The sequence below is a fragment of the Bos indicus x Bos taurus genome, chromosome 29 (genome assembly GCF_003369695.1).
Source record: "Bos indicus x Bos taurus breed Angus x Brahman F1 hybrid chromosome 29, Bos_hybrid_MaternalHap_v2.0, whole genome shotgun sequence".
In the NCBI taxonomy this organism is placed as follows: Eukaryota; Metazoa; Chordata; class Mammalia; order Artiodactyla; family Bovidae; genus Bos; species Bos indicus x Bos taurus.
The window spans coordinates 18,446,695-18,471,885 of record NC_040104.1 but is presented as its reverse complement, the minus strand read 5'-3'; the positions used below and the strand labels follow the sequence as shown (position 1 = coordinate 18,471,885).

At 42.6% G+C, this 25,191-nt stretch overlaps 1 protein-coding gene across 1 annotated transcript in view; it reads left to right on the top strand.

Annotated features, from left to right (window-relative positions):
* The first annotated feature begins 839 nt into the window (after window positions 1-839).
* The window catches only part of BARX2 (BARX homeobox 2), an 82,226-nt gene continuing 57,874 nt past the window's right edge, over window positions 840-25,191 (top strand). The window contains exon 1 of the mRNA XM_027532320.1: window positions 840-1,376. Coding sequence (XP_027388121.1) covers window positions 1,190-1,376 — 187 coding nt within the window. The 5' untranslated portion in view covers window positions 840-1,189. The remainder of the gene's footprint in view (window positions 1,377-25,191) is intronic.

The window sequence follows — 25,191 nt, the reverse complement described above, 5'->3', positions numbered from 1 at the left end:
GCAAAAGACAAAACATTTCATGAACGCGTGTCCTCGAGAGTCCCCGAACCCTGCGCGTTGCCAGGGACCTGGGGGAGGAACGCTGCGGTGCCCGAGTATTCGGCGCCAGGAGCCACCGCCGGGCCGGCTGCCCGAGGACCGGCCGCACCGGCAGTCACTCTCCGCTGGCCCTCCTGGAGACGAAAAAAGGTTTATAAACAGAGTTAAAGAATAAAAATAAAAACACACACGCACACACATGTTTTTACTGATTTCTTTTTTTTTTTTTTAAGTTTACTGGTGGGATAACGGACAGCGCTAGGGTCATTGATGGCTTGGGATCTCCGTGGAACCATTAAGTTCGCGATCCCAGCGCACACTCCGGGTGCTGGAGCGCGCGGGCTGGGCGCGGGCTGCGAGCCTAAGGAACGCGAGGGGATGCCGTAGTCCTCGGGAAACGGCCTCCGGAAGTCCAGGTGGAGAGGGAAGAAGGCAACCAGATGCTGGGGGTCGCCGATTCTGGGGGTCGCCGATTCTGGGGTCCGCAGTCTCGGGAGCCACGGCGAGGTCTCCACTTCTTTCTAGTAACAGACCAGGAGGTGCCGGCCGGCTGGGTGCTGGCGATGGGAGCGGGACCGGGAGCGCAGCATGCCCAGAGCGTCGGGCTCGGCGGGGGCCGCGGCCAGCTGAGGCCTGGCCGGCAGGCGGGGGCGGCGCGCGCTCCCCTCACCGCGCGCACACACGGGCGCGCACACTGCACACACACCTGGAGCTCGTCCCGGGAAGGGGGTGGGGAGGAAAGCCAAAGCAAGTGTCTTAAAATAGGCAGGCAGAAGAGCGCTAGACGCTGAGAGGCGGGAGGAGGCGATCGCGAGCGGCAGGCACTAGGCGCGCAGGTCCGCGCCGGGTTGCACAGGAGGGCTGGGCGGGGTGGGCGCCGACGCCCCTCGGCGGCCAGCCCTCGGCGCAGCTCCGCACCCTGTCCCGCAGGAAGCGCGCGCTGATTGACAGCTGCGATGTCCCCAAAAGGCTCCGCGAAGATGCTGATCCGCGGGTGGGTCTAGACGCGCGGCCGGCGCGCCCGGTGCCGCCTCCCCTCCGCACGCCTCCTGAGCCCCGCCGCCTCCCGGCCGCGGAGGAGCCGGGCCGAGGCCCCCGCCGGCGTGCCAGCCCCACGGCCCCGGCTGGTGGGCGCTCGCCCGGGCTCACCATGCACTGCCACGCGGAGCTGAGGCTGAGCTCGCCCGGCCAACTCAAAGCAGCCAGGCGGCGCTACAAGACTTTCATGATCGACGAGATCCTCTCCAAGGAGACCTGCGATTACTTTGAGAAACTTTCCCTCTACTCCGTGTGCCCGTCACTGGTCGTGCGACCCAAGCCTCTGCATTCCTGTACCGGTAAGACGGCCTGCGGGGGCGCAGTGGGGTGCGGCAGCTTTGGCACCAGGGTCGGGCGCTTGACCACCTCTGTTCTCGCACCCGAGGGCGAGAGGAAGGAACCCGGGAATTCTGGGCCCCTGCAAGGGAACTAGGCTTCGCGGCTAGCATGGCAGAGGCCTCTGCAAGTTGGGGAAAGGCCCCGCAAGGTGTCGATGGCCAGGTTGGAAACGCAGTCACGGCAGCGCGCCCCCGAGAAACCGTGGCTCCGCAGCGCCCTGGGATCCGCCGGCAGGAGAACCTTCCTTCTTCCCAGCGCCGCTGTGGTTTTCCGGCAGAAAAGGCTTGTTTTCGGGCACAGAAGGCAACCCCCTGACCTGGTTCAGCGCCTAAATCACAGTTTCTCACCTGAGTTAACTCGTCCAACCCCCTCCTGTCTCCAGTGAGAATTTTACATGTAAATCAGTAGTATCCTGAGGTTCCCAGAAAAATCGTGAATCCGCTGAAGTTTGCTTTAAAGGATCGCCTTCTGGGAAAGTAGTACTTCTGGGGAAGAAGTGTGGCGTTGTGCGCCAAACACAACCCCCTGAGTTCTAAGCGAGTGAGAAACAATGCTCACAATAAAAACGGTCCTCAGGTCTGGTTTCCTTTCTCCATAAGAGCTAAGACCCTTGGGAAAGATAAAGAGCACTTAATAAATATATTTTAAAAGTCGTAGGTTTATATAGAAAATAAAACTTTACATTAAGAGAAGCTCCAAGTTTCATAGTACCCTGGTATTATAATTATAAAATCATTATAATTTGGATTTGGACTATCCAAACGTGGGTGTAGCAAAAAAAAATTTTTTTTAATCAAAAAAAAAACCTGTTGACTGTGCTTCAACTTAAGGTAAAAAGTTTAGTTTTTTCAAACTGGAAGACTCTTTGAAGTTATGTTTGTTGCATGGGTGATATGAAATAAATGAATTTAATTGTACTAACATTGAAAAAGTAAAGGGAAGTGTTAGCAGTGGTTTTCAAAGACAATTTTGTAATGTTCGGGCCAACTGCTGGTACACAATGCTTGGAATACTACATTTTCTGGTGGCTCCATTGACAGGCTCTTTAGGGAAATCAGTAAATCAGTGTGTGAATAGATAAAGTTCTTTCACAACCAAGTTGTTGCTACATGTGTTTGGTAATAAATGAATATTCTATTCAGTTACTCCTTTGTAAAATACAATTTGTCTGTAAGGTGAAGTTAGGTCTGATAGCCCAGAGCAAGACTTGAAATACTGAATTTCAAAAGCCAAGAAATTTATGAAACAAGAAATGAAGAAGAAATTTTAGAAACAAGACAGATATGGTTGATGTTGATGTTTTTACTTTTGTGTGTCTGCTGTGCGTTAGCCCTGGGATGACTCGTCCACATAGATCTTGAATGAAGAGAGGAGGTAGGCTGAACCTTATTTTGAGTATGAAGAATCATTTCCTGAAAAAACTCAAATCCCTTAAAGGAAAAAGAGAGGATCTGTTTTAATCATAAATCTCCATGAACCCTGCAAAGACATTGCATACCTGGGGGTCCCTAGGACAAAGCAGAACAGCTTCTCCTAAGCACCTTGGCATAGGCTGATGCCTGCAAACTTTTTAGTGACTTTGTACCATGCGTTGACTGGAAGGCAGCTTTTCCTGGCTTTTAGCAGTCACAGAGTTGGATCATAGAAGAAATCATGCCATAAAAAGAGTAATAAATAGCCTCCAAAAACAATGATCCAGTCATCAGTCAAGGCTGAGTAAGTTCTATGTTTTATTGAACCTTGTGCGGGACATAAATCAGAGGAAAATACAGTGATTCATATGTACTTTTGTGAGTGTTAAGAGTGAATTGCACATATTTCACAAACTAAACGTTTTGCTCAGTCTTGTGCTCTTGAAGTTCTTTGATGGTTTGTTGGGAAGCATGGTTGTTGGCACTGACATTCTTTCCCTATCGTTCCCGCGCTTGATTTCTTTAGGTTGTTCTTTTGAAACGTGTGTTATGATTTTGCTCTAGTTGAGATTTAAAATATAGAAACTGGGATTGGCCAGTGGAATTAAACTCAAGAAAACTGGCTACAATAGTCCATCCTTTCAGATCATAAGCTTTCAGTGGGTTTACGATTACAGTTAAAGCCTTACATGTATTAGATCATGGGAATACCATTAACGACTTCTCAAAGGCTTTGCAAATACCACGCTTTGAAAGTTTTGCTTTTAACAGTAATATTCAGGTTCACAAATCTTAAGATTGGATGAACTTAATTTTTTTTTGAACTTAATTTTTATTAATTGAAAAAAACAGCAATAAGTTGCTGGCATCCATAATGAAACTATATATACATATATATATGTATATATAGGATAGAAATAAGTACCTTAGCACTTTGGTGGAACCAATGAATAAAATATTCAAATCAAGTGAAAGGCATAATTTGGAATTAAAGTTACTGAACTGTCTCATCCTTTGGTTTTGCTGTTTTAAGGTTTAAATAACTAAGAGAAATGAGCTTTGTCAGATAAAATAATGAAAACTAAGATAGGAAAGTGACCACCCTCCACAATAAGTACATAAAATTGTAGAGAAAAAACTACAGTGTTTTAAAAGCCTCTACATAATTAAACAATCTGTGTTGTTTAGATTTAGCAATCCAAATGTCAGTTTATGATACCGATCTCCTTAGGCAGAAGAGCATGTATTCAAGTAAACTGAGAAATGGAAACATTTTTCATCAGGCAGATAATCGCCTGACAGTAATTTATTATTAGATACTTTAACCTTGATGGACTACTCATCTTCAAAAAAACTTATTTGTTTGAACAGGTCTTTTCTTATTAAAATATAGTAATTTTAGTTTTAGGACGCAATCTCTAAACGGATTTAAGTTTCCTAATGGATCTCTTACATCATATAATAGATATTGAGTGAAGCAATCCTTTTCTTAAAGCCAAAATAAAGGAATATTTGTCATTAAATTTAAAATGAAATAACTTAAAGAGAGTCTCCATTTGAAAAAAAATTGTTATTCTGACCATTGATGAATGTGGAACATGTTTAGAATTGAGTTTAGAACATGTTGTTCATATTTTAAAATCTGATAACAGTAATCTTTATTCAGAGGGGAACGATATTGTCGTTTAGAAGCCAGTGATGATCTCTCATAAGTATTAGAATGTTGACAGTGATTGAAGCGCAATATGACTTGTAGTGTATGATATCATGTTTAACTTTCTGGTGCCTTGTTTTATTTTTCTGGTTGTGATGACTGTTTCTTGGTGGGAGAGTTGCTTGAACTGGCTTCTCAGGACAGAACATTGCAGAGGTATCGTCACGGTTCCTTTGGAAGAATCTCTTTCAGTTTGATCTTTAGAAATGGGCAGGGTTTCTAAATTTGAGGAGTGTTTGGAAAAAATGAGTAACTTGAATCACAAAAACGAGTTGTTACAATTTACCCTAAGAGTTTTCATATGAGGATACTGAGAAACCAATGCACTGTGCATAATTACATATAGCATTATAATTATTGAGATTTATAACCTAGAATTACCCTAGGTCTTGGACATGCACATTTAGGGGGAGCTGACTATGATATTTGAACATTTTACAACCCGTGACCGCTACATGATTTTTAGTGATCTTACTGAAACCTATAGTTTAATTCCTTTTCTCTTCTCTGGGTTCTGTTGACTGTCTCCGGGACCTCCAGTGGCCAGTCTTATAGAGCTGACTGGTGAGTTTTAGAGCTGGAAGGAAACATACCAATCACAGACCAAGCTTCCCAAGTAGACATACTTTTATTTTTTGCAAAGTCCCCAAACTCCCCTCCCATCCAGGCTGCCACAATATGGAGAAGAGTTTCATGTAATGTATGGCTGAGACCCTTCACTTCACCCGAAGCTATCACAACATTGTCTGTTAATTGATTATACCCAGTACAAAATTAAAAGTTAAAAAAAAAGTGCTGTGGTCACATCATCAACATATGACAGCTTAGACGTACTTTCAGCCCGCACCAAACACTGCTGCCTTTCATATTAGGGTACTCAGAACTCAGGAAGATTTTTCCAATTCATTTACACACCCAGGATAAATCCACACAGTCACACCCAAGAGACAGTCAACCAGTCAATTAAAAGGGGCATGTGGGGAAGGGTGTTTATCTTAGGAGGTGGCTTTGAGAACATTTTATTCTTTGGTGGGTCTAAGAGAAACAAGTTCTTTTGGGTGGTGTCCTTGGGTTCATTTTTTTATCATAAAGATTGAGTGTCATCCTGGTTAAGAATGAAATGAGGTGTGGACATGTGTGATGACTTCTTTGGGACTTAGGGAGCTGGCCGCTGCTTCATGAGTTGGCTCCAGTGAGTCCCTAGATTGTAGCTCAGTTTTTTAAAATTAGAGCCCAAAACCCATTGGATATTGGGAGCCTGGCTCCTGGGCCCTGAAATGTTGATGGAAAAATGCAAACTGTGGGTTTGGAAAATGGTCTTTATCAACAGGCATTTGTATTTCTGCCAGAGGCAAATGGGCTTTTATTAGCAATTACTCATCTCTGTCTTTCCTGTTCCCATTCTCAGGGTAAATAAACTGAGGAATGCATGGGGTAGAGGACTCAGAGTCAGAATATATTTGGAGCGGAGCTCTTTTTGGATACTGAGTTTGGGATCCTCAGCTGTCGTCTCTTTCCTCTTTAAATTTTATAATGCCTCTGCAAAATAGAGAGGCTAAGGGGATTCCTTAGGAGTCAGTTTTAAGGAGTTTATTAGCAGTTTCTTCTCTGGTTCTGCTTTTTCTAATAGGAAATGGGAAAATGATTCCAAATTTAGCAAGTTAAAAATGCCTTTCCAAAAGTCTATAATCTTCAGTATCATTTAACTCAGTAATTTAATTCAACAAATATTTACACTTGGTTGGTGATGGCAGTCCCATTATTTTTAAGTTTATTTTAAGTCTTGACTAACAGTGGGGATATTTTAAACCTTTCTCTGAAGCACCTGTAGAGCCACTGCCTACTTTGTGGTCCTCTGAAGTCTGTTCGGGCAATTTAGAATTGTGGACATTAAGGGCATAGTAACCCACTCCAGTATTCTTGCCTGGAGAATCTCATGGACAGGGGAGACTGGCAGGGTTGCAGAGAGTCAGAGATGACTGAACTTCATGACTGAAGCAACTGAGCATGCATGCATGACAATTAAATCCTTTTGCTTACCATCTGGAATTTTCTTTTTGAAGTACACCTGAAGGGTATTATCAGCACCAAAATTGTCACATTAACCTCCTTAAATGCAACTCAACTGACACTGCATATATAATAAATCTTTTATGAAACCAGTTTCCTACAGTGTCAGTTGTACCTCTGGGTTGAAAATAGAATTTGTGATCCCAGCGTAGCCCGTATACAGTTGCTCGGCGGAAATCTAAATGAAAAGATTGTTACATTTTTACATCCAAGAAATCTATGTGGAAAGCAGTAAGGATGGTAAGATGTTGTTGAGATTGTAAAGAGAGATGAAAATGAAAGAAGAGATGGAATAGGGAAAAATAAAAAGAGTAGGTTTCTTTGAAACTCTTGAAGCCACTTGATTCCACCTTGTATGTAGCACAGTGTCCTTCAGGATGACCGTAGGGATGACACAAAGGTGGCTTCTAAGATTCTTCTGTCCCTGCGTGGAGAGGAAATGACCAACGCTGATTTTACTTAGACACCTCCCTGGGGTGTCTCCCTCAGGGGAGAGCCTGGCGCCAGTGCCCTGCCTGGCATTTAGGCCTCACGGTGCAGGACTGAGCCCGGGTGAACCCAGAGCATTTTTAGATGCTGTTTGCACTTTGTTTTGAGGTCAGAAGGAAGGGGTGGAAGTTAGGCAGGGCACGGACCAGAAGCGCCCTCCTTTGTAGGAGCCTGGGGACTTTGGTGTTGGAGCCTACAGGCTGCACTCACCACTCATCCATCCAGAGTGAAGACACTTTGGGTCCCCTGGCGACACCGTTGCTGACCTCTTAGCTGGAATATGATTAGAGGTCGTGGGGCTTTGGTTAGATGGATAGATAGAGGCCTCATTCTGCATTCTCTTGGGGAGTGTCAGTGTCCATTCTGATCTTGAGACGGTGGAGTTTTTCTCATGGACCCCTGACTCTGCTAGATTCACCCCCTTCTAACCCAGAACTTGCCAAAACCAACAGGTGCTCTCTGGCCTGCTGCGAATCACTGGGCTGCAGGTCTTTTGGGAACAGTACGACAAAGAGGAGGAAGGAGAGAAAGACAAATAGAGAACCTTTGGGTAGAGACTTCCCATGTGAGGCAAAGGCCCTCCGTCCCACCTGGCATGCCTGCCTCCGTTTCAGCTGCTGTGATGTTGGAATGGTTGTTTCTCCTTCCGTAACACAGATGACGGGATTAGAACTGGCCTTAGGATTGATCAAGAATGGGGTTCAGACCAGGACCGTGTACCAACTTAGTGATATTAATAAAATCAGAAATACTCTTGGTCCAGGAGGAGAGCTGTTTGTTTGTTTTTCACCAGAAATGCCTTGCAAACCCTCAGAATTTAATTTATTTTTATTGCAGTTTAATAACAGTTAGAAAAAGAAATGTCTTGTTAAAATGAATGCTCTAAATAAAAACAAGGTTAATTTTCCATTACAGTGTCTAATTACTTATCATCACCAGGGCATTTTTATATGGCGATTTAACTTCTTGGAAGCAGAAACTTGGCACACATTTAGGGAAGAAAGCAATACACCCAGATAGATATCAGAAGAGGGTCTAATTATATTTGGGCTGGAGTTGACACTTACACATGATTGCTCTGCCGAAGGCAGGAGGAGGGTCACTGAGGAAAGTCTCTGGTTTCTTGAGTGCTGGTGGAAACTGAATCTGGAGGGAGAGATGAGGTGCCAGTCACCTGTTGAAGCTGATGTCAGGACTTCTTGATCGGCCTGGAGGTCAGCTGTAAACGCTCCCTGACTCCCCTGGCAGAGTTCATGAGGATGAATGTGGCCCTTCTCCAAGGAGAAGCCAAGATGCAACTGAGCAGAAGCCAACCTGGGAGGCTCTTGGCACAAAATTAAATATGTTAAGAGTCTGAGCAGAGAGGCTTACGTGATTCCTTTTTATTGCATCTCTCTAGCTCACCACCATACCCTTAGAAACATGTGCTTCTGGATAGCAGGGATAGATAAGTATTTTCACAGAGTGCTTGCCACCGAGGTGATGTCAGTGTACTTTTGGTCACTATTATAAAAAACACTTCTCTGTTTGATATGTGATAGGATGATTGTCTTTTTGCTGTTCTTATGTGAGGGACGTCATGGAGGCATCTCATGAAGTCAAGGCTGTGCTTCCATCCCAGGAACACCAACAGGTCTCTAGCACTGACTTACCTGCTGGCTTCTACCACCACCTGCCCCCCTCCCTTTTCATGCAGGTACTTGAAATTCAGGATCATGGTCCTTCTGCAGACAAGATCACAGTCGCTTGTGGATTGGAGGATGTGTCACTTTGATGTTTCGTTTAAGCTGTCTGGGAGAATCAGCACTGCACACGTTCCTCATAGAAACTTGTAAACAACAGAATCTTATTATGTTCTTGTATCTAGGGGAAGTCGGAGTAAGAGATGCTCAGAGTCCCCTTCCTGGGTCCTGCAACATTTATCCCAAAGGAGTTGTGAACTGGGGAGGAAGGCTACAAATGCATACTCTAAACCTCATTCTTCATCTTCATCACAATAATGGAAATAGTGACTTGTTTTGAGGCTCTATGTGTAACAGGCACTGGACTCAGTGCTTTTTGATCTGCTTCCGATTGTTCCTAAGAGATGTTATCTCTACTTTTCTGATAGGAGGCTGAGAAATTAAGTCACTTTCCCAAAGTCACAGAATATATAAACATCTCTTCCAGACCAATTAAGAAAAAAAATGCAAGTAGGACTTCCCTGGTGGCGCAGTGGATGAGAATCTGCCTACCAATGCAGATAGGGGACTGGGTTCAATCCCTGGTCTGGGAAGATCCCACATGCCAGAGAACAGCTAAGCCCATGTGCCATGACTACTGAAGCCCAAGCTCTAGAGCCCATGCTCCGCAACAAGAGAAGCCACTGCAATGAGAAGCGCTTGCCCAGCTAGAGAGTAGCTCCTGCTCGCTGCTACCAGAGAAAAGCCCACAAAAAGTAACAAAGACCCAGCTCAGCCCAAAATAAATTTAAAAAGACAGCTTAAAAAAGGAAAAAATGCAAGTAGAAAAATTGGCAATTCATAGAAATGAAGATCTATGTCCAGTGAACATGAAAAGGACTTTCCTGGTAATCAAGAAAACACAAATGAAAACGAGGTACCGTTTCATACCCATCGGACAAGCGAGCATGAAAGAGTCTGATGCTATCGCTAGATGAGAAGGGTGCAGAACAATAGGCACTCTCATCCCCTGATGGTGGAAGTGTTGTTTGGTACAATTACTTTGGAAGCCATGTGGCAGCACCTGAAACTGCACATATGCACAGAAGCCCTTGATCTGGCACTTCCACCTCTGTTTACGCCCTAGATCACTGCATGTGGGCAACGGGATGCTGGGAGAGGAATGTTCATGTCTCTGTTGTTTATGCTAATGAAAAATCTCAAGCAGTTTAACTGCCTTCAGAGGAAAAAAATCATATGTATTGTATTCATGCAGTTAAATTCATGCAATAATGAAAATGAATGTGTGTGTGTGTGTGTGTGTTCGCGTATGCTCACTTGTGTCCAGCTCTTTACAACGCCATGGACTGTGGCCCGTCAGGCTCCTCTGTCCATGAAATTTTCCAGGCAAGAATACTGGAGTGGGTTGCCATTTCCTTCTCTGGGGTATCTTCCCGACCTAGGAATCGAAACCTCGTCTCCTGTCTCCTGCATTGCTGGGTGGATTCTTTCCTACTGTGCCACTAAGGAAACCCAAAAATGGATGACCCAGACCTAACTGTATGAAGATAGATAAGATTTAGAATTACAAGGCTGAGGAAGAACAAGCTGTAGGTTGACACCATGTATATAATGCTGGAAAATGTGTAGACTGATACTGTTATATTGTTTAGGAAAGCAGGTGCATGGGATTGGGAGGGCTACACACAGATTTTTTATTTTCCTGTGTAGTAATTTATTTATTAAGGAAAAGAAAAGGCCTAATGTCAGTATAGCCAGGCATAAATATTGGACAAAGTTGGTCACGGGCACAAAAATGTTCCTTACATTATTTTGTGGACTTTTCTGCATGTTTGAAAATTTTTATAGTATAAACTTTGAAAATGATAGTACAGAAGACTCCACATATTCATACACCTCTTGGTCTTGGGGACTTCTGATGGTTTTCTTCATTGCTTTCTATCCTGAAACAGAAACTTTTAAATACAAGCTTCCTGTATTCATACTCACAGTAGGGAAAGAACTTTATAATTAGACCTGTGTGTGTGCTCACCCTGAAACAACCAAAGCAGCTTCTGAAATTGGGTTTTGGATCTCACTTACCTACCCTGGCTGGATGGGGATGTCATTTATCACCAAGATAACTGCTGTTCCCCCAAGTAATGCTTTGGCATCTGAATAAATGGGCTGAGTTGGGCTTGGAGACAGGAGGGAATTGCTGATGAACTGTGTGTTTATTTTCCCTAAATACCCGTCAGTGATCATGAGAGCAAGAGTCGTGAGGTTCTTTTCCCCTCTTTCTTAATGATGTTTCAAAATCCAAGTAAATTGCCTTTGATTGCATCCTGCTTTGCTGTTTATCTGCTCAAATGATATGCCACCCTTAGCTTTTGACCAGTGGTCATTGCTATTAACAGTTTAACTTAAAATTTGTCTAGGGACATTGGTGAATATCAAATAATCAAAAACTGTTTTAAAAAACATAGCTTCTTGTATATTTTTGAGATTAGTTGTTTGTCAGTTGCTTCATTTGCTATTATTTTCTCCCATTCTGAAGGCTGTCTTTTCACCTTGCTGATAGTTTCCTTTGATGTGCAGAAGCTTTTAAGGTTAATTAGGTCCCATTTGTTTATTTTTGCTTTTATTTCTGATATTCTGGGAGGTGGGTCATAGAGGATCCTGCTGTGATGTATGTCAGAGAGTGTTTTGCCTATGTTCTCCTCTAGGAGTTTTATAGTTTCTGGTCTTATGTTTAGATCTTTAATCCATTTTGAGTTTATTTTTGTGTATGGTGTTAGAAAGTGTTCTAGTTTCATTCTTTTACAAGTGGTTGACCAGTTTTCCCAGCACCACTTGTTAAAGAGATTGTCTTTAATCCATTGTATATTCTTGCCTCCTTTGTCAAAGATAAGGTGTCCATATGTGCGTGGATTTATCTCTGGGCTTTCTATTTTGTTCCATTGATCAATATTTCTGTCTTTGTGCCAGTACCATACTGTCTTGATAACTGTGGCTTTGTAGTAGAGCCTGAAGTCAGGTAGGTTGATTCCTCCAGTTCCATTCTTCTTTCTCAAGATCGCTTTGGCTATTCGAGGTTTTTTGTATTTCCATACAAATTGTGAAATTATTTGTTCTAGCTCTGTGAAGAATACTGTTGGTAGCTTGATAGGGATTGCATTGAATCTATAGATTGCTTTGGGTAGTATACTCATTTTCACTATATTGATTCTTCCAATCCATGAACATGGTATATTTCTCCATCTATTAGTGTCCTCTTTGATTTCTTTCACCAGTGTTTTATAGTTTTCTATATATAGGTCTTTAGTTTCTTTAGGTAGATATATTCCTAAGTATTTTATTCTTTCCGTTGCAATGGTGAATGGAATTGTTTCCTTAATTTCTCTTTCTGTTTTCTCATTATTAGTGTATAGGAATGCAAGGGATTTCTGTGTGTTGATTTTATATCCTGCAACTTTACTATAGTCATTGATTAGTTCTAGTAATTTTCTGGTGGAGTCTTTAGGGTTTTCTATGTAGAGGATCATGTCATCTGCAAATAGTGAGAGTTTTACTTCTTCTTTTCCAATTTGCAACTCCTACAGCTCAACTCCAGAAAAATAAATGACCCAATCAAAAAATGGGCCAAAGAACTAAATAGACATTTCTCCAAAGAAGACATACAGATGGCTAACAAACACATGAAAAGATGCTCAACATCACTCATTATCAGAGAAATGCAAATCAAGACCACTATGAGGTACCATTTCACACCAGTCAGAATGGCTGCGATCCAAAAGTCTACAAATAATAAATGTTGGAGAGGGTGTGGAGGAAAGGGAACCCTCTTACACTGTTGGTGGGAATGCAAACTAGTACAGCCACTATGGAGAACAGTGTGGAGATTCCTTAAAAAACTGGAAATAGAACTGCCTTATGATCTAGCAATCCCACTGCTGGGCATACACACTGAGGAAACCAGAAGGGAAAGAGACACGTGTACCCCAATGTTCATCGCAGCACTGTTTATAATAGCCAGGACATGGAAGCAACCTAGATGTCCATCAGCAGGTGAATGGATAAGAAAGCTGTGGTACATATACACAATGGAGTATTACTCAGCCATTAAAAAGAATACATTTGAATCAGTTCTAATGAGATGGATGAAACTGGAGCCTATTATACAGAGTGAAGTAAGCCAGAAGGAAAAACACCAATACAGTATACTAACACATATATATGGAATTTAGAAGGATGATAACAATAACCCTGTGTACGAAACAGCAAGGGTGACGCTGATGTATGGAACAGTCTTATGGACCCTGTGGGAGAGGGAGAGGGTGGGAAGATTTGGGAGAATGGCATTGAAACATGTAAAGTATCATGTATGAAACGAGATGCCAGTCCAGGTTCAATGAACGATACTGGATGCTTGGGGCTAGTGCACTGGGACGACCCAGAGGGATGGTGTGGGGAGGGAGGAGGGAGGAGGGTTCAGGATGGGGAGCACATGTATACCTGTGATGGATTCATTTTGATATTTGGCAAAACTAATACAATTATGTAAAGTTTAAAAATAAAATAAAATTAAAAAAAAAACAAAAACATAGCTTCTTAGCTGGGAACAATCCTGTGGATGTTGGCACATAAGCTGGTGAGTTCTCTTTATAGTCTATAACCATGATTTGATTTTAAAACTTTGATGTGTGGTGTCAGGGATTGTTAGGAAGGAATGAGAACTATTACCATGGTAATCACACAGAGAGCTGTCTGTTAGGGGTGATGGATGGTCGTATTGTGGTTTGGAGAGGTTAACCTGGACCACATTACTTTCCAGTGACAACTGTGATGGCAGGTGCTTTGTTCAGCCTCTCTTAACAGCCCACAAATTCTTCTTTTCTCTGCAGAATAGTTGCAATGTATAAATGTTGCTTTAAGGTACTGTGACAAAACCCTGACATTTTGGGAGCTCTATCTTTCTATGTCCCTTCAGAGGGAATGTACTCCTTGGTGTGAATGAAACAGTCTGTACAGTCAAGAGTTTGCCAAAGCATTTCTCCTTCCAAAACCACCCCTCTGTCCAAAGTAAGGTACAGAGTGCATGAGTGCTCAGTCATGTTTGACTCTTTGCTACCCCGTGGACTGTAGCTGGCCAGGCTCCTCTGTCCATGGGATTCTCCAGGCAATAATACTGGAGTGGGTTGCCATTTCCTCCTCCAGGAGATCTTCCAGCCCCAGGGATCATACCTGGGTTTCCCTACATATCCTCCATTGGCAGGCAGATTCTTTACCAACTGCACCAGCTGGGAAGCCTCTCTCCAAAATCCATATATAAATGGAGAAGCAAATAGATCAAAGCATCCAGAGCCCACATCTCATCCCTACCGTCCATAGCCAGGGTCGCTGTGCTGTCTTTGGTACTTGGCAGTGTGGCGAGGTCTGCAGGAATTAATGACCACATCTGGAGGGTGGTGGCCAAATTGCACATGACTGAAAGGCCGGTGGATCTAGCAGACCTGCTGCCAGTGGACAGACTTTCAGGGCTACAGGAGCGAGGCCTTCTGCATTTGATCTTATCTGTATGGAAGCACAGAATGGCTTCGGTGAGAAGAATAGATTGAAACTTCATTTTTGCCACACTCTGTCCCCTTCCTGGGTTTCTCTAGTGAAATCTTATTCCTTCAAGATGGACTTACCAGGCTTGAGGCTCTGAACGGAGTGAATACTATCGAGAAACACACTCCATGGGCTGTGTGCGGCTGTCCAAGGAAGATAAAATGCAAGTCTTGCTCCTGCTGCCCTGACTGCCCATTTACTGGCAGCAAATCTGACGGCTCCACCTTTGATCTTCTCTTTGGAATGACTTGGGAAAGGACAAGCAAGGATTTGGTGTATTTATGGTAACTTTGAACAAGTTTCACTGACAGAGGGGATATATCTCACTAAGGTTCCAACCCAAGTTCTTTCTTTGTCACCACTGAACATTTGATTGAAATAATTTGTAACTTTCCCCAGAGGAGATTTTTTTAGGGAGAGAATGTTGTTAATTTTGTTATCCCTGGATATCATGGCAACTCATTATTGCTCTTAGCATGTTAAGACAGCTGTGTGTCTTGGAAGCATGCTCTCAATCCTCAGTTGGGAGGACGGCAGAAAGGAATGTCCTACTGGAGGGCTGGATTTTTTTTTTTTTTTAACTGGGACATTGAGCCTGGGCAGTTAGCTGCATAAACAAAATGTGTTTCACTTTTCAGAGAACGGGAAAGTAAAAATAATAACAATTATAAATGGTAACTGTGAGCCATTTGTAGAGGAGCCAACTGTGCTCCTCTATACTGAGTAATTTAACCATAAGTGGATACTCTATAGGAAGTAGTTATGGTTATCACTGTTTTTCAGAGGAGGACAGTATTAGTAAAACTCAGAGAGGTGAAGAAAATCATAACACGATCCCGTGAGGAAGTGGCAGAGTTGAGACTGGAATTCAGGTCTGTCTCTTTCAATATCAAGTTCCATCCTGTGATAATATGTTGTTGTTGTTCAGTCACTAAGTCGTGTCTGCCTCTTTGAGACCCCATGGACTGCAGCATGCCAGGCTTGCCTGTTCTTCACTATTTCCTGGAGTTTGCTCGGTGATGCTATCTAACCATCTCATTGTCTGTCGCCCCCTTCCCCTTTTGCCTTCAATCTCTCTCAGCATCAGGGCCTTTTCCAATGAGTCTGCTCTTTGTATTAGGTGGCCAGCTTCAGCATCAGTCCTTCCAATGAATATTCAGGGTTGATTTCCTTTAGGACTGACCGTTTTGATCTCCTTGCAGTCCAAGGGATTCTCAAGAGTCTTCTCCAGTGCCACAATTCGAAAGCATCAGTTCTTTGGCACTCTGCCTTCTTTATGGTCCAACTCTCACATCCATACATGACTACTGGAAAAATCATAGCTTTGAATCTACAGACATTTGTCAGCATAATGATGTCTCTGCTTTTTAATATGCTGTCTAGGTGTGTCATAGCTTTCCTTCCAAGGAGCAAGCGTCTTTCAATTTCTTGGCTGCAGTCACCGTCTGCAGTGATTTTGGAGCCCAAGAAAATAAAACCCATCACCTTTTTTGAGATCATACAAAGGTGTGTCAATTAGGAGTCAAGTATATCTTCTTGCATGGAGGCACCATGCTCTGTGTAAGGAAAGGTCCAGTGAATGCCGGCTCCCTAAGGATTTATTTTGAATGTATTAACTCCTTTACACATGTATTATACAAATGTATTTATGATCATTTCACATGTTTCTGAACAATTCCAGATGAATCTTAAGCAGCAGTGCCTTCTTTGGAGGACGTGAGTGGTGGGCAGATTTTGGGCCTGCAGCCGTCTGGCTGGGTCACCCTGAACTCATGTCATTATTTCTGGACATTAGTGTTCCCTGCCCAGGGATCAAACTGACACCCCCTGCATCAAAAGTGCAGAGTCTTAACCACTGGACACCAGGGAAGCCCCTGGAAGCTTCTTCTTCTGGATAAAGCTTTTCTGTGGGAGTCCAGAGTAGAATTCCCAGGCATGCCTGTGTTCATTCATTTATTCATTCTTGTGAACCAGAGAGAAAGTACTGAACGATGGAATGCTAGCCAATTGCCTTGAGAGTTAAGATTTTGAGTATTTTTTGTGAAATATTCATTATTAAGTTCAATGGGGAAAAAAAAAATCTGGGACTTCCCTGCTAGTCCAGTGGCATCTGCCTTGAAATGCAGGCCTGGTTTGATCCCTGGTTGGGGAACTAACATCCCACATGCCGAGGGGCAACTAAGCCTGGGCAGTATTACTGAGCCAAGAGAAATTCAAAGTGAGAGAAAAAAATCTGGCCATTTTTTTGGCATCGCTTAAAACAAAAGAATAAAAGATTAATTTCTTTCATATTTTATCCAGTCGGGTTGGGGTGAGTTCTGGGAATCTCCATTTTGAAAAAGAGATTGTAATGAAAAGTCAAGTTTGGGAATCACTGTAGTAGATGGTAACTTAAGGATGAGATTGAGGTAATTTATATCCATGACTCAAATATATGAAGCTGTTGAGCAGAATGATCCTACTGGATGGATTTTGAGTCAGATGGTCCTGGATTTGTTTGTGTTTTATTATTGGTGTGACCTTAGGCAAGTCATTTAGTCTTTCTGACACTCAATTTCCTCATCTGTAAAAGGAAGATAGTAATAGCTACCTAATAGGGTTAGTCATATAGGTTAAATGAGATAATGTGTATAAAGCACTTAGCATTAGTTCCTGGCACGTAAGTACTTGGTAATTGATAGCTTCTATTACAACTAATTATCTTATAATAATAACCTCATCTTGGTTGGCTGAAGCACAGCCATTTAGAGAATGATTACTATTCCTGGTGAATGAAACTCAAGAAAAATTAAATATCCTTTAAAAACCACTTCACTCTAGGGCATTCTTGTGGGTTATGTCATTGTACTGGCTGCCTTGTAAGTCCTCTGCAACCTGGGTGGTCTGTGAGCTGTTGAAGTCTTCATGAGTAGGTATGTTTCATTCTCTCCACCATTCTGGTTTATAGTGTGAATTTAGAATTTTGTGAATTCATACATGAGTGGCACAAACAAGTCAAACACTACAGCATCACAAAATGTGCTTTGTTACTTTACTTTTTACAAGAATTGCTCGGGATTCATTTACACCTAGGAAATATTTCATCATACATCTATGCATCTCAAGAACTGTTTTAGAAAAGTGGCAGAATTTCTCAGCATGTTTTTTTTTTTCCTTTGAAGAATAGAGTTAGGAAAAGTCTTTTCTTTTGAAAGAGAATATGTGTTTTTATTTTCTTATCTCAAAGTACTAAGAGAAGGAAAGAAATGCAGTTGATATCTTTCTTTCTGATTGGTAGTGTGGAAAAAGGTGGCAGGTTGGGGGTAATCCTTGTCTTCCTATATTTTTGAATCTGTGATTCAGAGGGAGTTCTAAAGGAAACCCCTGTATTACAGCTTTCGGTTGCTCATGGGGGTCTTTTATGATTGCCTTCTGATCAGTAATGATGACCATTGTATAGAAGGGGCTCAATGCACAGGGTTTGCATGGATTTTTCCTGGAATTGTGTTTCTTAACTACTCACTGGTATCTTAGGAAGCCAAGTATCTGCCAATGAAACTAACTGGTGGATCCCCTTCATAGGGTGAGAAGATTCCCATGGGCTGAAGGAAGTTACAGTGACCAGGGCAGCAGCTCTGTCCAACTATTTATAGTGGCGGTTCCTGCAGACAGTTTCTAGTGACATCATCCAGGTTCAGAGGGGGTGGGGACTGGCTGGAAGCAGGTGGGATAGGAAGGAGGAGGTGCCTTGGGTGGTATTAATTTGTGGAGAGAATGCCAAAGTGGTCCCTTAAGCTCCTCAGAACCCTTGTAGAAATAGGACTCAGTTGGAGATAAGGATCTTTCTCCCCTCTCTTTATGTTTACTTTTGAAGACCATTATTTTTTTATTTATTTGGCGTGCTGTGCCTTACTTGTGGCATGTGGGATGTAGTTCCCCAACCAGGGATTGAACCTGTGCCCCCTGCTTTGGGAACGAGGAGTCTTAATCATTGGACGACCAGGGAAGTCCCTATTTTCATGATTTTTTTAAACCTTTTATTTTATATTGGAGGATAGCCGATCAACAATATTGTGATAGTTTCAGGTGGATAACAAAGAGATATGGATCTATGGCAGCCTGTTGAGAATACTCTGTTCCCGGTGAATTTGGAGAAGCAGTGTTTCTACTCTGGTGGGAGGGGAGCAGGCAGGGATAGGTTGGGGGTGAGAAAGAATGAGGGGGGTGGGGAGAGAGGAGTCAGCGGAAGGCTTAAACAGGCTATTCTCCTGACGTGTGGATCCTTATGTGCTTGTTCAGCACTTGTTGTCCAGATTTGAAAATGAGAATGGGACATTTCATTTGGGAAATTGCCCTGTGAGTACGTGCTGCTTCTCAGAGGCGTAACTCAGAACTGACAGCAGCGATGACTTGGGGTTGGGCCAGGACTTGCTCAGCCACATAGGTTGCCTCATTATCATATATATTATGATAATATATATTAATGATGCATTAAAGAGTTTCACCATCCTGGGTCATGGAAGATACTATTATCCCATTAGGATGCAGTAATAGTGCTCTTGCAGTGCTCTGCAGGAGATGTGTGTACTCGAGATGAGCAGGCAACGGGGGCACAGAGTTCAAGGTGGAATTGCTCTCAGAAAGCCTCCCCTAGGACTTCCCTGGTGGTTGAGTGGCTAAGCCTCCACACTCCCAATCAGGAGGCTGGGGTTTGATCCCTGGTCAGGAAACTAGATTCCAAATGCAGAAACTAAGAGTTCACGTGCCGCAACTACAAGATCCTGCATGCTGCAACAAAGACCAAAGAGCCTGCGTGCCATAACTAAGACCCAATAAACATAAAATTTTTTAAAAAAGAGAACCTCCTCTGGGGCCCCCTCTCTCTGGGTTCATTCTGGGTCGGCTCAGTGCTTCAGTTTCTGCATTGATAAGACAGACCTGCCTCCCCGGTGTGTGGGCAAGAGTGGTTGATTAAGGATTATTAACTTAATGCCCTGAGAAGATCAAGGTGCAATGAACAAGCACAGTCTCCACGTGAGGGCAGCTGTTCAGTGTCAGGATCATTCTGCTTTTCCTAAATGGCTGGACCCCAGAGAGGCCAAACCTGGACCAACACCTGTCTTCCTGTTGTCATGAGCTCATGATGGCTTTTACACCTGTGCACAAAAGTCAGAAGAACAATATTCCATGACGTGTGAAAGTTATATCAGGTCCAGGTATCAGTGTCTATGAAGTTTTACTGGGGACAGCCATTCCCCTTTGTATACATACGGAGTCCTTTTGACGGAGAAAGTGTGGTCCACAGGATCTAAAATATTTACTATCCTGGCCCTTCGCGGGAAGAGTTTGCAGACCCTTGAATGAGACTGTTGGAAACAGGGTCCCTCGGCTGTGAAATGAAGTTGTTACCGATCCACATATGGGATGTCCTTCTAGGCTACAGCCTGATGCCTCACACACCAGGCTTGTGTAGTCATCTTGAAATGTGTGGAGGCCAGAAAGTGGGAGCTTAGTGGGGAATTTTACACAGACTCTCTGAACTTGGGATCAGGCTCTTAGCTCTATGGAGACATTTCCATGCCTTTCTAGAAATAACACTAGATTATTTTCTGCACAGAGACAGGGGTCAAAAATACTTCCAGGAAAGTGGTTGGGATTCCACTGAACTGGGGAGACTTTTCTTTATAGTTCTAAAGAGGAAATCTTTAGATTTCCCAGAGGAAATATGAGAATGACGACTGATGAGAGGCTGGGAGCAGCAAAATTACTGGCCTTTTTCCGTTTGAGGTTTGAGTGACTTTTATATGCTTCTTCTCTGACTTTAATTTGTTGCCTGGCCCTTGAAGTAATAGTAATAATAATAAACATTGTGCAATCACGGTAGCACAACCCCACCTGGAAGGGTGTGTATCACTGGATGAAGTGCATAATTGCTGTGGTCCTTTCTGCTGTGGTTTCCACACACATCTGTGTGTGTCCATCGGAACCATCAGCTCACCAGGGTCAGGGCTGCCAGGCCTCTCTGGAGGGACCAAGCGTGATTCTCTCGGTGCCTTGTCCCATCCTTGTTTTGTCTGAGCACTTGAGTTCCAGTGAGGCTTCTGGGTTCCAAAGCAACCGTGAAGTGTTAGGGGAAGTGGGAGACTGAAATTAACCTGATGAGGCGCTAACTTCCTATTTGTGTTGGGTTGTTCCAGCCACCAGCCTGAGAATCCTTTAGGTTTAACCCTTGCCACTGGGATGGAGTGGAGAGTGTGAGGGCAAGTGGAAGGCAGAGTAACTTCAGAGGAGAAAGTGGTTGATGTTGCAGGTAAAATTCTACCTGGAAGAGAAGTATGTGTGGGAGCACTTCATCAGACTTTCTTACACCAAATCAGAGGTGAAGTCACAAAGCAACAATAATAACAATAATAAACAAAAGAACTGTAAAAACAAATACGCATGATAGCAGACACTTACGTAATTGTTCCTATATACCAGGCACTGCTCTGATGACTTATGTGAATTAACTTATTTAATTCCTAATGCAATCATATGAGACTTTTTTTTTTCTTTTTTTTGGAAGTAAAGTTGAATTACAGCATTGTTTTAATTACTGCTGTACAGCAAAGTGATCAGTTATATGTATACTGTTTTTCATAGTCTTTTACATTATGGTTTATCAGAGGATATTGAATGTAATTTCCTGTGCAGACTAGTTCTCTTATAATCCCTGTTTCACTTGCAGCTGAGAAATGAAGCCTAGAATGTGGGAGAGGGTAGAAGCAATGACTCTCCCTCCTAATTGCTATTTTCAGGCCTCATTGCATTTGAGACACTATTATTCTTCCTGTTTAATAGTCGTGTCTGACCCTTGGGACCCCGTGGACTGTAGCCCACCAGGCTTCTCTATGCATGGGATTTTCTAGGCAAGAGTACTGAAGTGGGCTGCCATTTCCTTCTCCAGCGGATCTTCCCAACCTGGGGATAGATCCCTTGTCTCCTGCATCACAGGCAGATTCTACCAACTGAGCCACAGAGAAAGCACCTAATAGAGGAGGAAGCAGATAGAACGAAGTAGGGAGATAGACCTCTTCCTGGGTGGGAGATTATGGGAGAGAAGAGGAGAAACAGCAGGATTCTAGGTTGTATAGAGAGTGACTACATTAAGGGATAATCTCTGAGATCTATGATGCTAATATAGAAAGACAAAAACTCTACTCAAAAAATATGTGAGAAAAAAAAAATATGTGAGGGAAGGCAGAGGAGAAATCAAAACCTGTCACGCATAGAGAACTGTGTTGCCTCATTTGGAGCTTAAACACCTGTGCTGGGTACAAAGTAGGTCTTCAGCAATATTTAAATTTATTTTTCTTTGATTACAACCAATTTGACTTTCCCTTACCTAGTTCTTTATTTCTAGGCAATAAAAACACCCCTAGAGTGATGAGGACATGTTTTTTTGCCCTCAAGGAGCAGTAAAGTTCTTACACAGCTGGAGCCCTAGGGAATGTCTGGATACCCAAATATGCCAGGTGTGCCAGTGATGGACGAAATTCACTATTTTATCCATTATGCTTCACTTCCTTAGGTATTGTTCCAGGGTGAGTACGATTTAAGTAAATTTCACCTGATTGTTGGATGCCAAGGTGGGAAAGGAGGGGTGGGATGGATTGGGAGATATATACACCACTATGGATAAAGTAGATAAGTAATGAGAAGCTACACTATAGCACAAGGAGCTCTACTCAGTGCTCTGTGGCGCCCTAAATGGGAAGGAAATCCCAAAAGGGGGATATATGTGTATGTATAACTGATTCACTTTACTGCACAGCAGAAAATAACACAACATTGTAAAGTGACTATACTCCAATAAAAACTTTAAATAAATAAATGTCACCTGATTATAAATATTGTTAATATAAATATCAGGTAGATAAAAATATTTATATAAGATATGTAGGATAGAAAAATAACAATACAGAGGGGTAGATGAGGGAGGGACTGCAAATTTGAGATTAACAGATGCAAATTATTATATAGAGAATGGATAAACAAGGTCCTACTGTATAGCATAGGGAACTCTATTTAGTATTTTGTGGTAAACCATCATGGAAAAGAATATGAAAAAAGAATATATATATATACACACACATAACTGAATCACTGTTGCACAGCATAAATTAATACAACATTTAAATCAACTACACTTCTATAAAAAAGAGTAATGGTGAATAGCTGTGTACCTGCCACTCGGTTTAAGACAAAGGGCATTTTGTCTTAGGCTGCCTATGCTCTGGCCTGACACTGTCCTCAGCGCTTTGCCCATTAAGGACCCCGTATCTCAGCTCGCTATGCACACCTTGTGGTTTTCTGCAGTCTTACCATGTATTTGATGGTTCAGCTAGTAAAGAACCAGCCTGCCAATTCAGGAGATGCAAGAGATGCAAGTTCGATTTCTGGATCTGGACAAAGTGAAAGTGAAGTCACTCAGTCGTGTCAGACTCTTTGCGACCCCATGGACTGTAGCCTACCAGGCTCCTCCGTCCATGGGATTTTCCAGGCAAGAGTACTGGAGTGGGTTGCCATTTCCTTCTCCAGGAGATCTTCCCAACCCAGGGATTGAACCCGGGTCTCCTGTATTGTAGGCAGACACTTTACCATCTATCTGGACATGGAAATGACAACTCGATCCAGTATTCTTGCTTGGAAAATCCCATAGACAGAGGAGCCTGGTGGGCTACAGACCATGGGATCTCAAGAGTTGGACACAACTGAGTGTGCACACACGCACATCATATATTTATATCTCTTAATCCCTTTAGTTTGACTGTATATTTATTTTTTTTTCTTGGAAGAATTTCCTCTTCCCTTTTTATTTAAATGTAAACTGCAAAATAAAATCACCGAGTCAGTTGATTGATTATTCATCAGAGACTTGTGACAGGTCAAGAAATCAATTATTTATCATTTTAATTGTGAGAGAATGGTCCATGGAAAGAATAAAATAAAATTGTTAAGAGAAGTACTGTTGGGTTTCATACCCACCATTCCCTTTCAAATTACAAGTTTTACAGTTAAACCACAGTGCAATTAAAATGTGAATGGACTGATTGCACAAAGAGTCCATCATCTCTTAATCACATATTGATTAGCTCTGCTGGTTTTTGAACTTGTTATAAATGTATTTTTGTGACTTGTTTTCTCATATAACATCCAAGATTTGGAATCATGTAGATTCCAAGAATCACCTATGCTGTGTGTAGCTGCAGTTCACTCATGTTTGTTACTGTATAGAATCCAGTATATAAATATTATATGTTTATCCACTCCATTGACTTTTGCATTGTTTCCAGTTCTTATTACCAATATTGCTGCTTGAATATTATTGCTAAAGTCTTCTTTAAAAAACAATGACCAGGAAGACTCATTTAATTTTTTTTATTATTAAAAAAATAGTCTTAGAGCTTAATGAAAATTATAATGTTTGTTCTTTGCACAGATAAATGTAGTTTCCATTTGGGGGCACATATTACATATTACATGGGTTTATTTTTAGTTGCTTTTGGGGTTAATTTTTTTCCTGAATTGATAATGATCTGTGTATTTTATTTGATAAACAAATCGAAGCATTGACTGTAAAAAAAACTGCCCCATTTTACAGGAAAGGCTTTGTAAATATTTTGATAAACAAGTTTGAAAATAGTAGTTAAATTAGAATGTGAAGGACTTTCTTCTCTAAATTAAACAGGATATAAACTTTTGTCATCCAGAGCAACAAACAAACAATGTTTCATTATGTAGCTCAGAGGGTCATTGCCCCCTTCTTTTATTTGGAGACTAGAAAAGAAATTTTTAACGTTTTCCAACTTAAAAAGATAGGACTGAAAATACTTGTGAAATCACTGCTAGAATTGTGCACAGGCACAGAGATTTAACTGGAGAAGGATTTAGAGTTCACTCTGCTTTTTTTTTTGGACTAGAAGGAAAACCAAAGCCCCGAATAATTAGATGACTTCACCACCATCACAGCAAGGCTCTAGTCTTTTAGATAGGATTTCTCTAAAACAGTGTTGTGAGCTATAATTTCATTTTGAAATTAGAAGCCACAGCTTCTTTTCTTTTTAAATTTATTGACCATCTTCTGTGCTTTTTTTTTCTTTAAGCTTTTGGCTGTGCAGCAAGGCACGGGGGATCTTACTTCCCTCACCAGGGGTTGAACCTGCGTGCCTGAAAGTGAAAGTGCAGTCGCTCAGTCGTGTCCGATTCTTTCGGACCCCATGGACTGTAGCCTACCAGGCTCCTCTGTCCATGGGATTTTCCAGGCAATAGTACTGGAGTGGATTGCCCTTTCCTTCTCCAGGGGATCTTCCCAACCCAGGGATTGAACCGGGTTCTCCAGCATTGTAGACAGACGCTTTACCGTCTGAGCCATCAGGGAAGTCCTGTGCCGCGTGCATTGGCAGCAAGATCATTTGAATCAGGCTGCAATCGCAGGCAGTGGATACCGGGTGTTTGGGGCTGGGTGTGAGGCTTTTTTGTGTTTCTGGACTCGCCCCTGCCCTCCTGTCACTCCCTCCAGCGCCCCACGGAGCCCCACCCTCTGCCCCATCCTGAAATAGCCGTAATTCAGCGGGAGGGGGGCGGGAATTGCTGGTGAGCCCTGCATTTGCCCCGGGGTGGCTTTTGATTTCCTTTCCCTTTCTGGAGAATCTGAAAGCTTAAAATCTGTTTAAAGAACCTGGACTGGTAGGAATGTAACAGAGCCTGGCGGCCACCGTGGAGACTGAGGGTCCAGCCCGGCTCCGCTGTTGGTGACTCTGGACCAGCCACCGTCCTTTCCTGGGTCTCTCCTTTT